The 11,448-nt window shown below is 32.5% G+C and overlaps 1 protein-coding gene across 1 annotated transcript; it reads right to left on the bottom strand.

The window, feature by feature from the left end:
- Positions 1-3,269: 3,269 nt before the first annotated feature.
- On the bottom strand, positions 3,270-3,740 carry LOC131875972 (uncharacterized). The gene has a single exon (XM_059220718.1). The coding sequence runs from the start codon at positions 3,738-3,740 to the stop codon at positions 3,270-3,272; it is 471 nt and encodes a 156-aa protein (XP_059076701.1).
- Positions 3,741-11,448: the final 7,708 nt, after the last annotated feature.

Genomic DNA, 11,448 nt, shown 5'->3' with positions numbered 1-11,448 from the left:
TTAGTGGATATGCAATATAAACCTATTATGGACAAATGTTTAAAATGGATATGGTGTGGATTTTGATTTAGAATATTGATGCATTCTTCATATAGTTCTAGATGAATGATTCAAAAAGTTGATTGTAAAAAAAATGTTGTAATTTAATCAAGTTGATGCATAATGGATGTGTTTGTGTTGTGTCCTTAGATGTGTATAATTTTAAGCATGACATTTGTTTTTAGAGAATAGGTTACTACTTTGGAGCCTTATGGGCTTGATCACTTTGTGTAATGAATTAAATTCAGGATGGAATCTATGTTGTTATAGAACCTAGTCATGTTATGTGGAAAGACCAGTAAATGTGTTGTATCTCAAGTGAGCTATCTATTGATCATCCAGCTTCGATAAGGGTGAAGTAGATGCCATGGGTGATCCACCTATGTGTGTCCTTCATGAAAGTCAAGCTAAATAAGCCAAATATTGAACAATCATCTCTAGAGAAAATTGAAGGTGATCCGAAGCTAATGGAATAACAAACTAAACGACTAGAGTAGAAGGTGGGTGAGACTCGTCAATAGAAGCTAATGAAATTAAAAAAGGACTTGAAAGTTGCACTATCAGCATAAGAAATCCATGTTTTACATGCTAAGTTTAAGATAAAAAAAGTAAAAAGAAATTTAAAATGCAAATTGAGCTTTTCCAAAAGGAAATCAGAATAAGGACAACGAAGGATGATGAGTTAAATAATGGAAGAGGTACATTTGATAAAAAAGAAATAGATATCATCCATTTGTCAAAAACTAGCTAAGCTAAAGAAGGGAAAATATCTCAATGAAATTGGAAGGACCACAAAATTTGATCAAAATTTTCCTGAATTATCTGAACCGAGGACAAAGAAAGTTGAACATATCATAACTACTCTAAAATATGATGCCCTAGGGTTTTCAGGGAGTTCTTTGTCAGGTGAGCAAACACATGATGTGCCATACAAGTATAAATAAAAGTGTTCATGCCCCCAAAAAAACTGAACCAGGCTTGAGAACAGTTGGGACTATATTTGAACTTAGTTGTAGTACCTATAGATAAATTGGCTGCTATTGAATTAGGGGCTGGACTTTTCGCCTGTTTCTCAATTTCTTGCTTAAAGCTGTCTGATACTTACTCTTATAATATAGACATTTGTGTCTTCTGATCTAATACTTGCACACAGTTTTCAGTATAAACTGGTTGCTGGGTGATTGGAATAATTTATTAATGGTTCATTGGAAGTGATAAAATTATGAATACAATAAAAAAAGATGGCGTGTGCCATGAAGTACCTTGGGAACTAGGAAGAGACAAGCAGAGCGAACAATGCAACTTCCTTATCCTTAAGTTTAAAAAAATTATAAAATTAAAACTTAAACATCCAACTTGTGCATAAAAAGAAAAAACAAAAGCAAAAGCAAAATAAAAGAATCATTGAGTTGCATATTTTCCCCCAAAAAATTAAAAACTAAGAAGTCTAGTGGAAATACGCCCTTAAAAAGCTTAAACTGCCCTTGATCAAGCCATTATAAATGGCTTTAATGCTTTTTGTATAGCATATATATATTCACAAGTTTCTGTGAGTAATTATACTCCTGCAATGGCTTCTATGAGACTTGGAATGGTTGCGATGATGATAACATTACTGTGCTTATTATCTAAGAGGACCCAGTCAGCAAATCCATCCAGGATTGTGGACATTCCAGATTTTCAAAATAATGGGACTGTTTTAAAGCTGGTGCACTATGCTCTAACCGACTGGAACAGTGCCCATGTAACAACAATTAATCATTTTTTTTTTCTTTTGTTTTCTTTGATTTGAAAAGTTTGAATTTGGGTTATGAGCTGCGGTACTTAGAATACATATTTTCCTTTCTAATGCCCAAATTATTTGTATAATTGTGCATTAATCTTGGTTTTTTTGTTGGGTAGAATGCTGGTCTTACATTTGAGAAAGTGGTGGGAGCACAAGTGCAAGAAATGACAATCAAAGAGGCGATGTATTATATCTCGATACAAGTTTTGGATGCCAACAATTTTGTGGTTGTTTACAGTGCTCAAATATTGTATGGGGAAGACATGGATCCTTGGGTGCAGATATTCACCCCTTTGCTTGCACCAACACCTCTCTAATTCTTTGCTATGCCTTAAGAAATGGACAGAATATGGAATTTGTACATTGTTCAAAGTTTTGATTACTTCTTAAAACTTTATTTATGAGATGTGAATAATTGAGCTGAATATATATTGAATAAGCGTATTCATGAAGGATAAGGGAGTTGCATAGTTCATTCTATTTGTATTGTTTTTGCATGCTTCTTTCTTTCTAGTTCTTACAATACAAAAAAAATGGTATGTTTTTCATAATTTTTTCTACCGTTTCTTTTTAGTAGCTATAATATGTTTTGTGTAGTTCATTTTATTTGTATTGTTTTCGAATAGTTTTGATGAGAATGACAAAACGGTATGTGTTATGGAGGATTTCATGGATTTCAAAGTCTTAATCAGAATTTAAGCTTGCCCAATTTGAAAAAGCCATATATTTTTTATTATAATAGCCCTTTCCATATGTGACAATTATCAGAATACTCTTAAACTAACACAAAACCTAATATTCCATACCAGACACAAACTCAACATTTGCATTACATTAGATAGCAGTGAGAGTTTGCAGTATTGCAAGAGTGAAAAACAAGTGGCAATATTAAGGGGATAATAAAATCAACGAAAACAAAACAAAAAGAAAAGTTGGAACATCGAATGTGCCGAACAAACAGAAAACTTGATCTGGTCGTAAAAGTCAGCCAAAATGAATGGGCCATGGCTTTGGAATGTAACATTTAATATTCCAGCAATCACTAACTTCCTTCAGAAAGAGATAAGTAGATTGGTGAAATACATAAAAGGGTCCATCTCTGCAGCTGGCACAGGCGTTAAAAATCTTTTGTTAAGCCAGTAGTGATAATTGTGTGGGTCTTATACTTAAAGGTAGAAAGTGACAATATGGGACCCTCGAATAATTTGATAAAAAATTATATTATATGTATAATAAATAAAGGAATGGGTTAAAGTTGTATAAATTTTCTTGTTTGATTAAAAAGAGGGATAAAAAATTATTAGATCAAAGAAAGAGATACAAAGCAAGAAGGGTCAAACGTGCAACATAGAAAAAATTACATAACTCTATCAATATCTACTAAATGGTCTAACAAATGAGACATATCGAGAGACAATTGCCCCTTATCCACAATATTCTAACCCTACCCATGATCAGACGCCCACTTGGCTAAACAATCAGCAACTCCATTCCATTCCCTAGGAATGCGATTAAAAGTAGCAGATTCTGTGGAATTGCACAACCAAAGAATATGCCTAATCAACATAGCCAAGTGCCAGCTAACCTTGTCTAATTGGTGCTCATTCAACAAAGTCACCACCACATGAGAATCATATTCACAAATATTCTGTTTCCAGCCAAGAGCACAACTACGCTCCACCACATACAAAATGGCAAGAGCCTCCATTAAATTATTGGTATGAAAACCCTTATAAATTGAGAAAATAAACCTGATATCTCCAGAACTATCACGACCAACTCCACCTCTACTAGCATGGCAAAGATTCCCTCGAGATGAGCCATCAATGTTAAGTTTCAAAACTCCCCAAGGGGGAGAGGAACAACGACCCTCCTTGTTAATCTTCCGCAAAGGGTGACACAATCTATTTCTCATTATCCATCAAGCATGCTACCCCCCAGGAGAAGAAACACCTCCCTGAAGAGGAAAATTGAACTAATTACATATATCAACATCCCTAGGATCCACGTTCCCATCAAAATCACCCTTTGCCATAATAGTCTCATGAACAGAATGAATGATTCTCCAACACAAATGTTGAATAGTCATCCTAGCATCATGAAAAATCTGACGATTCCTTTCTAACCAAATATGCCAGATAATGAAAGATGGTCCAATAGCCCAAGCAACCTAGAGAAAAGAAGTCTTAATAGGAGGCTTACCCCAATGGGCCCAAAATTCAGCTAAAATAAATAAAGGAATAGGTTAAAGTTGTGTTAATTTTCTTGTTTGACTAAAAAGGGGTAAAAAATTATTAGATCAAAGAAAGAGATACAAGGCAAGAAGGGTCAAACGTCCAACATGGAAAAAATTACATAACTCTATCAATATCCACTAAATGGTCCAACAAATGAGACATATCTAGAGATAATTGCCCTTTATCCACAATATTCCAGCCCTACCCATGATCAGAAGCCCACTTGGCTAAACAATCAACAACTCCATTCCATTCCCTAGGAATGTGATAAAAAGTAGCAGATTTTGTGGAATTACAAAACCAAAGAATCTACCTAATCAACATAGCCAAGAGCCAACTAACCTCGTCTAATCGGTGCTCATTCAATAAAGTCGCCACCACCTGAGAATCATATTCACAAATATTTTGTTTCCAGCCAAGAGCACAACTACGTTCCACCACATACAAAATGGCAAGATCCTCCATTACATTATTGGTATGAAAACCCTTATAAATTGAGAAAATAAACTTGATGTAGATCCAGAACTATCACAACCAACTCCACCAATACCAGCATGGCAAAGATTCCCCCGAGATGAGCCATCAATGTTGAGTTTCAAAACTCCTTGAGGGGGAGAGGAGCAACGACCCTCCTTGTTAATCTTCCGTAGAGGGTGACAACATCTATTTCTCATTATCCACCAAGCATGCTACCGCCTAGGAGAAGAAGCACCTCCTTGAAGAGGAAAATTGAAATAATTACATATATCAACATCCCTAGGATCCACATTCCCATAAAAATCACCCTTTGCCATAACAATCTCATGAACAAAATGAATGATTCTCCACCACAAATGTTGAATAGTCATCCTAGCATCATGAAAAATCTAACGATTCCTTTCTAACCAAATATGCCAGATAATGAAAGAGGGTCCAATAGCCCAAGCAACCTGGAGAAAATAAGTCTTAATAGGAGGCTTACCCCAACGGGTCCAGAATTCAGCTAAAGAGAAAACATGTCAGCAAACCTGGTTCCAAAGTCCCCACCGGAAATGCCAAATTGCCCTGGGGAAGGAGCATTGAAAGAAGAGCTATTGCAACAAAGAATGCACATAAAGGGACCTTGGAAACCCTATTTGCACAAATTATCCAAGTCAAACACTGATTTTGGACAACCAGACACATAAAAAATTTACATTTAGGCCAAGAAAATTTACTCCACACATGTTTCCACCAAGGAACTTCCTCCCCTCCAAAAATCTGTTGAATAAGTTTCAAGTAACCAACAACAACAGAGTACTTACCAGAAGAATCTTTGCCCCACCAGAGAATTACACTCTCCCAAAGCAACAAATCTAACTCATCCAACTTTGCATATTTCACTTCTTTCAGAACTTTGAGATGTTTTATAGTTAGCATTTTTGCCAACTTTGTGACTCCTAAGTTTTCATAATGTTGCACTTTTAACATTTTTCACTAATTTTCTGAATTTTTTTACTTTCATGAAAGAATGCTCTTCCTACATACCATGATGATTTACGATTTTATACTCTTTCTACATATCATGATGATTTTCTAGATGCATTACGTGATAGTTTTGAACTTTATAAAAAATATTCAATTGCTTCCCATATTTCACATGGTTTCTTGCACTTTTATAATCATACATTATCTTAATAAATTGTCATCCTAATTTTAATAAAATTATGAGTCTTAGCAATACATGCAACTACATGTGATAATCAAGATAGTTGTGTACATGTTACTTTAGGCGAAATATTTATTGCTTTCTAATTTCATTTACATAGATGATGACATCTTATCGGTTATTAAGCTTAAATTTATCTTTTATGGTATATTCTTGTAACAATTTTGTTTATAGATTGCTTATATATTTTATTAAGATTAAATTTATCTTACATGAGTCCAAAAAAAATTTGTACAATTTCTTCTAACTTTCTTATATAATTACTCAACTTAACTTACAATATAATATTTTAAACAAACAAATTAATTTAAATATCTTATAATGAGTAGTGAGCATTAATGACACTCTTACAGGTCCTAGACATTACATTATTGTGTTTCATGTTGATTCCCCTTTTAAATGTCATGATAATCCCATAAATTATGTATCATTTTCCAAGACTATTGAGTATGCTCAATTATTTAGAACTACCTATTTATGATGAATACCCTAGTGTTACACATTATATTGATAATATTTAGTATATTTTTCTTTCATATAATGATTATTTTATGATAATGTTCGACTTTATAATAATTAATTTTATGGACATAGGCGATGACATCATATTGGTTATCGAGTTTTAATTTACCTTCTACATTAGATCCTTAGAGTGGTGATTTATAGATTACCTATATATATTTTTTTATGACTCATGTTTTCATTGATTATTTCTCTAGACCTATTTTACATAAGAGTAACCCAGATTTAGCAATGACATATACTCATTTATCTTTTGATCTGTGTAGTACATATACTCCTTAATATATAATTTACAATTTATAAACAAAGAGAAGTCACTCAACAAGTTCACATGTAATATAATATAAAATTCACTTAGTTTTTAAGTTTTAGGGGGTATACAAATAGGATTTTAGTTTTAAAGTTTTTGATTCAACATTATTGAAAAAAATATCTGTTTGCAAGATCTATGGGTGTAGTTGAGGTTGGAAAGGACCTAAATGAGTGGCTTAATCTTGAGTAACATAGTGCACTCTGCTTAAACATCAAGATTCCACTACCACAAGTGTGTCCCACTTTTGGGACATCCTAATTTTTTCTTGAAAATTACATATTTGTCAATGTTCCATCTAAAGGATTTTAATTGAAGAGGGTTAGATTAGATCCCCTTGGGTATAATCCATCTAGTCTTAAATCATACTCTTAATATAGTCTCCTCTATACCTATTCACATTTTGTTGGATCAAATGAATTCATGATATATTTTTTTAAAGTAAATGGCCCTTATTATAAGCTTTCCAAAAAGTATAAATTCAAATATATTTAAATTGATTATTATATTTATTTTTTATTTTTTGTGAATTTAGTTTTTCATCAAACATTAAGGTATTTGTTTCATGCACAAAAAAAAATAGAAAATAGGGAAAAATATAAAAAATATATGTGCACTAGGTTTTGATATACTTATCTTAACAAAGAAAAATAAATTGATTTGATATAGTCATGTAATATTGAATAAAACCTATGTATAGACTATAATTACTATTACTTGAAAAAAAAAATGCAACAAAAACTTATGAACATGCATTTGCACACTAGGTATTAGTGTTCCAATATGTGTTTAAGAAATCATAATTTTATACTTTTGTAAAAAACATGCGATATATGAACAATCACTTTTAACAATGTTGTTGACTATAACAAAATATATTATTAAAATTTATGTATAAATTCATAGATCATATTTTAAACTTTTTAAAATAAATTTAGAAATCTACATAAAAACTCTCAAAAATTACTAGTTTGCACTATCTATAAATTTTAAATGGTTTAGTTGTTATGGATGAATCACTTTGGCTAATAAGTGGAACACGGTATGCTGCGTTGATCCATTACAAACTTTAATGACCAAATAGACAATGAAAAAATTACAACTTATCTAGACAACAATAAATTATAAATAGTTGAGACTAGGGGATAGAAAGTGTAGTATGTGTATGAGAGATATGGGTGTGGAGGGTAGGTGTATTAGTGGAAAGCATGATAAGGGACATATGGGATGAATTAGGATGGCCAAGGGGTGCTAATGCTATGGGTGGGATTTTTTTTTTTTATCTATGTGGTATATTTGAGGTTGGAAAGGGACCTCAAGGAGTGGACTAGTATTGACTAACATAGTGCACTCTACTTAAGCATCACATACTTCAAATTTCACTAGTCACATAGCTAATAGAAATTTTACACCTTATCCACACCAATAAATTATAAATATTTGAGGCTATGGGATAGAATGGGAAGGATGTATATGAGAGATACAAGTGTGGAAGGTAGGTGTTATGATGGAAGGGATGGCATGGGACATATGGGATGAATGTTGATGGCTAAGGGTCCTAATTATATGTGTGGGGAAAAGAAGAAGCAAGACTCGATGAAGAGGTAATGTGGGTAGTTAGGATTGATTGAGGGAAGGATGATAACATAATTATGAAAATTATGATATTGAATGGAAGAATCAGGAGAGTGAATAAATTTTCCCAACAAATTCACTATTCATTTCAACATGTCTAATTTATAACATTTAATCAAAATAGGGTATTGGGGTTCATCAACTAAGAATGGTGAGTGTATATCATCACCTAACTTGTTTATGTCCTACTTTACAACATGTTATTTATTTTGGCTGTCTCACTTCTTTTTAATCACAAGTGATTTAATGTTAGTGATTAGAATTCTCATCATGGTAATGGAGGGATTTAATCTAGGGTTATATCTCAAATAAATTAAAAGACTTATGATTTTCTTTGGTATGTATACTAAGAAAACAATGGACTAAAGAAAATAAGATTAATATACAAATTCACACTAAACTATATTTGGCAATGGTAAATGAAGATTCAATCTAGGAATCCAACTATAAACCTATATATTTGGCTCCAGCTATCTTTTAACTCCCCCACTAGCCTTGTTCACCCACACCAACTATCCACAACCTCCATTTAAAGCACACCTAGAATAGACCCCTAACATGGTTTTGACATGATGCGATGTGTCATTGATGTGGAAGATGGTAGATTTATCATCATAGTTTCATAGAACTACTACATAATATTTTTATAAATAACAATGCATAAGTGCATAAAATTACAAAAGTTGACAATACCTTTGAATATAGAGGAAATATTCATTCAAAGGTTTTTTCTTGACTTATAAAAATAATAAAATAGTCTTGATTTGCCATAGGGACATTTGATTGAAGGCACACCATCAAACAAAGGTTGTATGTGCATCATTGTCATTCAAAGGTGCCTTTGTTTGAAGAAAAACTTTAAAATAAAGGTGATTGGAAAATTTCTTTCCCCTTCTGATCCAAATTTTTTGTCTCACAAGTGGGACTTGATATTATTTATTCACTCACTTGTAACTCCCCCATAATAACATATGCCATAAGGTAGGCATCCAATTAATCTTCACGCATGCATGTTGATGTAATAATGATTAGAGGGTCCAAATAAAGACTATCTAAGCACGAAACCCACATAGAATAAGAACCCATTATAAATTTACACCAAATATGCCCTAGGAAAACACTCATTGATGGAAAAATCTAGCCTCTAAAATATTTCTTATTATATTAAATTTATAAAAATAATTACAATCTACCATAATGTTTTCTCACATACACTAACACAATATGGAAACACCATTTCTTGATTTACCAATAGGATATGAATAACATCATAGGGATCCTCACATGATCCTTGATTGCATGATTGAACACACATCATACTTCTTTGTCTTATTTTTCTCTTAGTTCTCACTCCCTCATTGTTGCACTTACCTATTACCTATATATTATCCTCAATTTTCTTCTTTTTTTCAAACAAATTAAAACCAAAAATTGAAAGCTTTATTCAACTTCTTAAATAATCCATGTAAACCTTAATATGGTTCCCAAATCCTAAAACCACATAAAATATAGAGCCAAATTGAAAATATAATAAAATTATTAGTTCAAATGGCCCATTGATGGAGAATCTCTACACGATACAACTAATACAGATCTCCAATAATCATTAAAACCTCCCAAAATATCTATTACTTGGAAAAAACCTAAAATAAACCTTCTATAAACAAAAAAACTAATTGAACATCAAATTGTCAACATATTTACATCTATTTTCTTAATCATAGAACTATCTACTAATCCAAATCACCTCAAAATTTAATACTAGACCTTGATTAACCATATATACAATGGCTACACCTAAAATTATAGCCCACAATTACATAATGCAATAAAATTCGTCAACTTTTCCTCATCACATACTATCAACTAACTAGATTAAACACACATTTTACCACATTATCAATTTTATCAACACAATACAAATTCCTTACAATTTCCTCAAGATGTCCCTACATTAGACACTCAAGGTAAATAAATAAATTAATCTCTTATTTTTTATGTTATTTTTATATGACCTATAAATTCTAACCTAATATTTCTTCTTCAACATGATTTTTCTACTTCCTCAATTATGCACCAATTGATCCATGTTGACCAATACTCTCATCCTTATCATATTTTAATCTATTCTAACAATCATCCTTTTCACTACTCATCTTGGGCTTATAGAGGAGGGGATTTGTTACCCTTGAAGTGACAAACCTCAAGGAGAAAACCTTCCTTCGCTATCTCACTAAACTAGTGCTTAGCTAAGCTAGAAAGATACAAACAAGTAACTATCCAAACCTAGAAATTATTGGATAGAAGAAGTAATAAAGATAGTTTAACTATTAAACCGAGAAGAACAGGCTACATATACTCTTTGGTGATATTTTCTTATTCTCTTTCTTGGGACGTGGAAGGGTCAAGGATGATAATGCAATGAACTGGTGTCCAGTACAAACAAAGTACAAAGAGTCGTACAAAAAGTACAAAAGGATCACATTTCTCTAAAATGATATAATAATAAATAAAGTAACAATTTTAATAAAGAATGAAAGGAACGTAGAATATCACAATAGTTCCACACTTGAATCCTCCAACTAGCTCATAGACTTCCTTTGATAACCCAAAGTAGAGAGTTTGTCAAATTAAGAAGTGTAGAATCATCCTCAAAGTGTGATAACAATGATCTGAATGTGAAAGAATAAAGAGGCTAGAGATGCAACCAAAGAGCTTCAATGTAGTAAGTAGTGATCTTGTAGAGCTCCTAGAGTGAATCCAATCGAATAAAGAATCCCTTGACCCCGAAAATGAGGCCAAAGAGGGAAGATATGCATGCTGGGAGTGAAAATGATGTCAGTGGTTGCTGAGAGGAGCATTACAAACTCTGCTAGTTATAAGCGTAACACTCAAATGACCACTTGTAGACTACATATTCACAAGACACCAGCACAATGCATGAACTTCTCCATGGAACATGGGTTTACTTGAGTCATATAGTTAATGAAGCCAAGGAAAAGGACAAGATAGCTGGCAATAGAGAAAGACATACAAATAAAAAGACAAAAAAGGTGAAGATATCCAGTAAATTTAAAGTGAAGGCACTTATGTAGCATGGAATTACACATGGTTCTATTTACAACACTACAATTTGTCCCCCTTTATCAAGCATATCATTGTTACGAGATGTGAAGCTAAAGTAGAGATAAAAAAAAAGTTAAAACAATTTTACCAAGATGCGAAGGGGAAG

Source organism: Cryptomeria japonica, chromosome 5, assembly GCF_030272615.1.
Source record: "Cryptomeria japonica chromosome 5, Sugi_1.0, whole genome shotgun sequence".
Classification (NCBI taxonomy): domain Eukaryota; kingdom Viridiplantae; phylum Streptophyta; class Pinopsida; order Cupressales; family Cupressaceae; genus Cryptomeria; species Cryptomeria japonica.
Note: the sequence above shows the minus strand (reverse complement) of the source record. Positions and strands in the feature narration are given on the sequence as shown.

Bases quoted from the DNA above. Each gene is read 5' to 3' on its own strand.
- LOC131875972 (XM_059220718.1), bottom strand. From the start codon at position 3,740: ATGAGAAATAGATTGTGTCACCCTTTGCGGAAGATTAACAAGGAGGGT.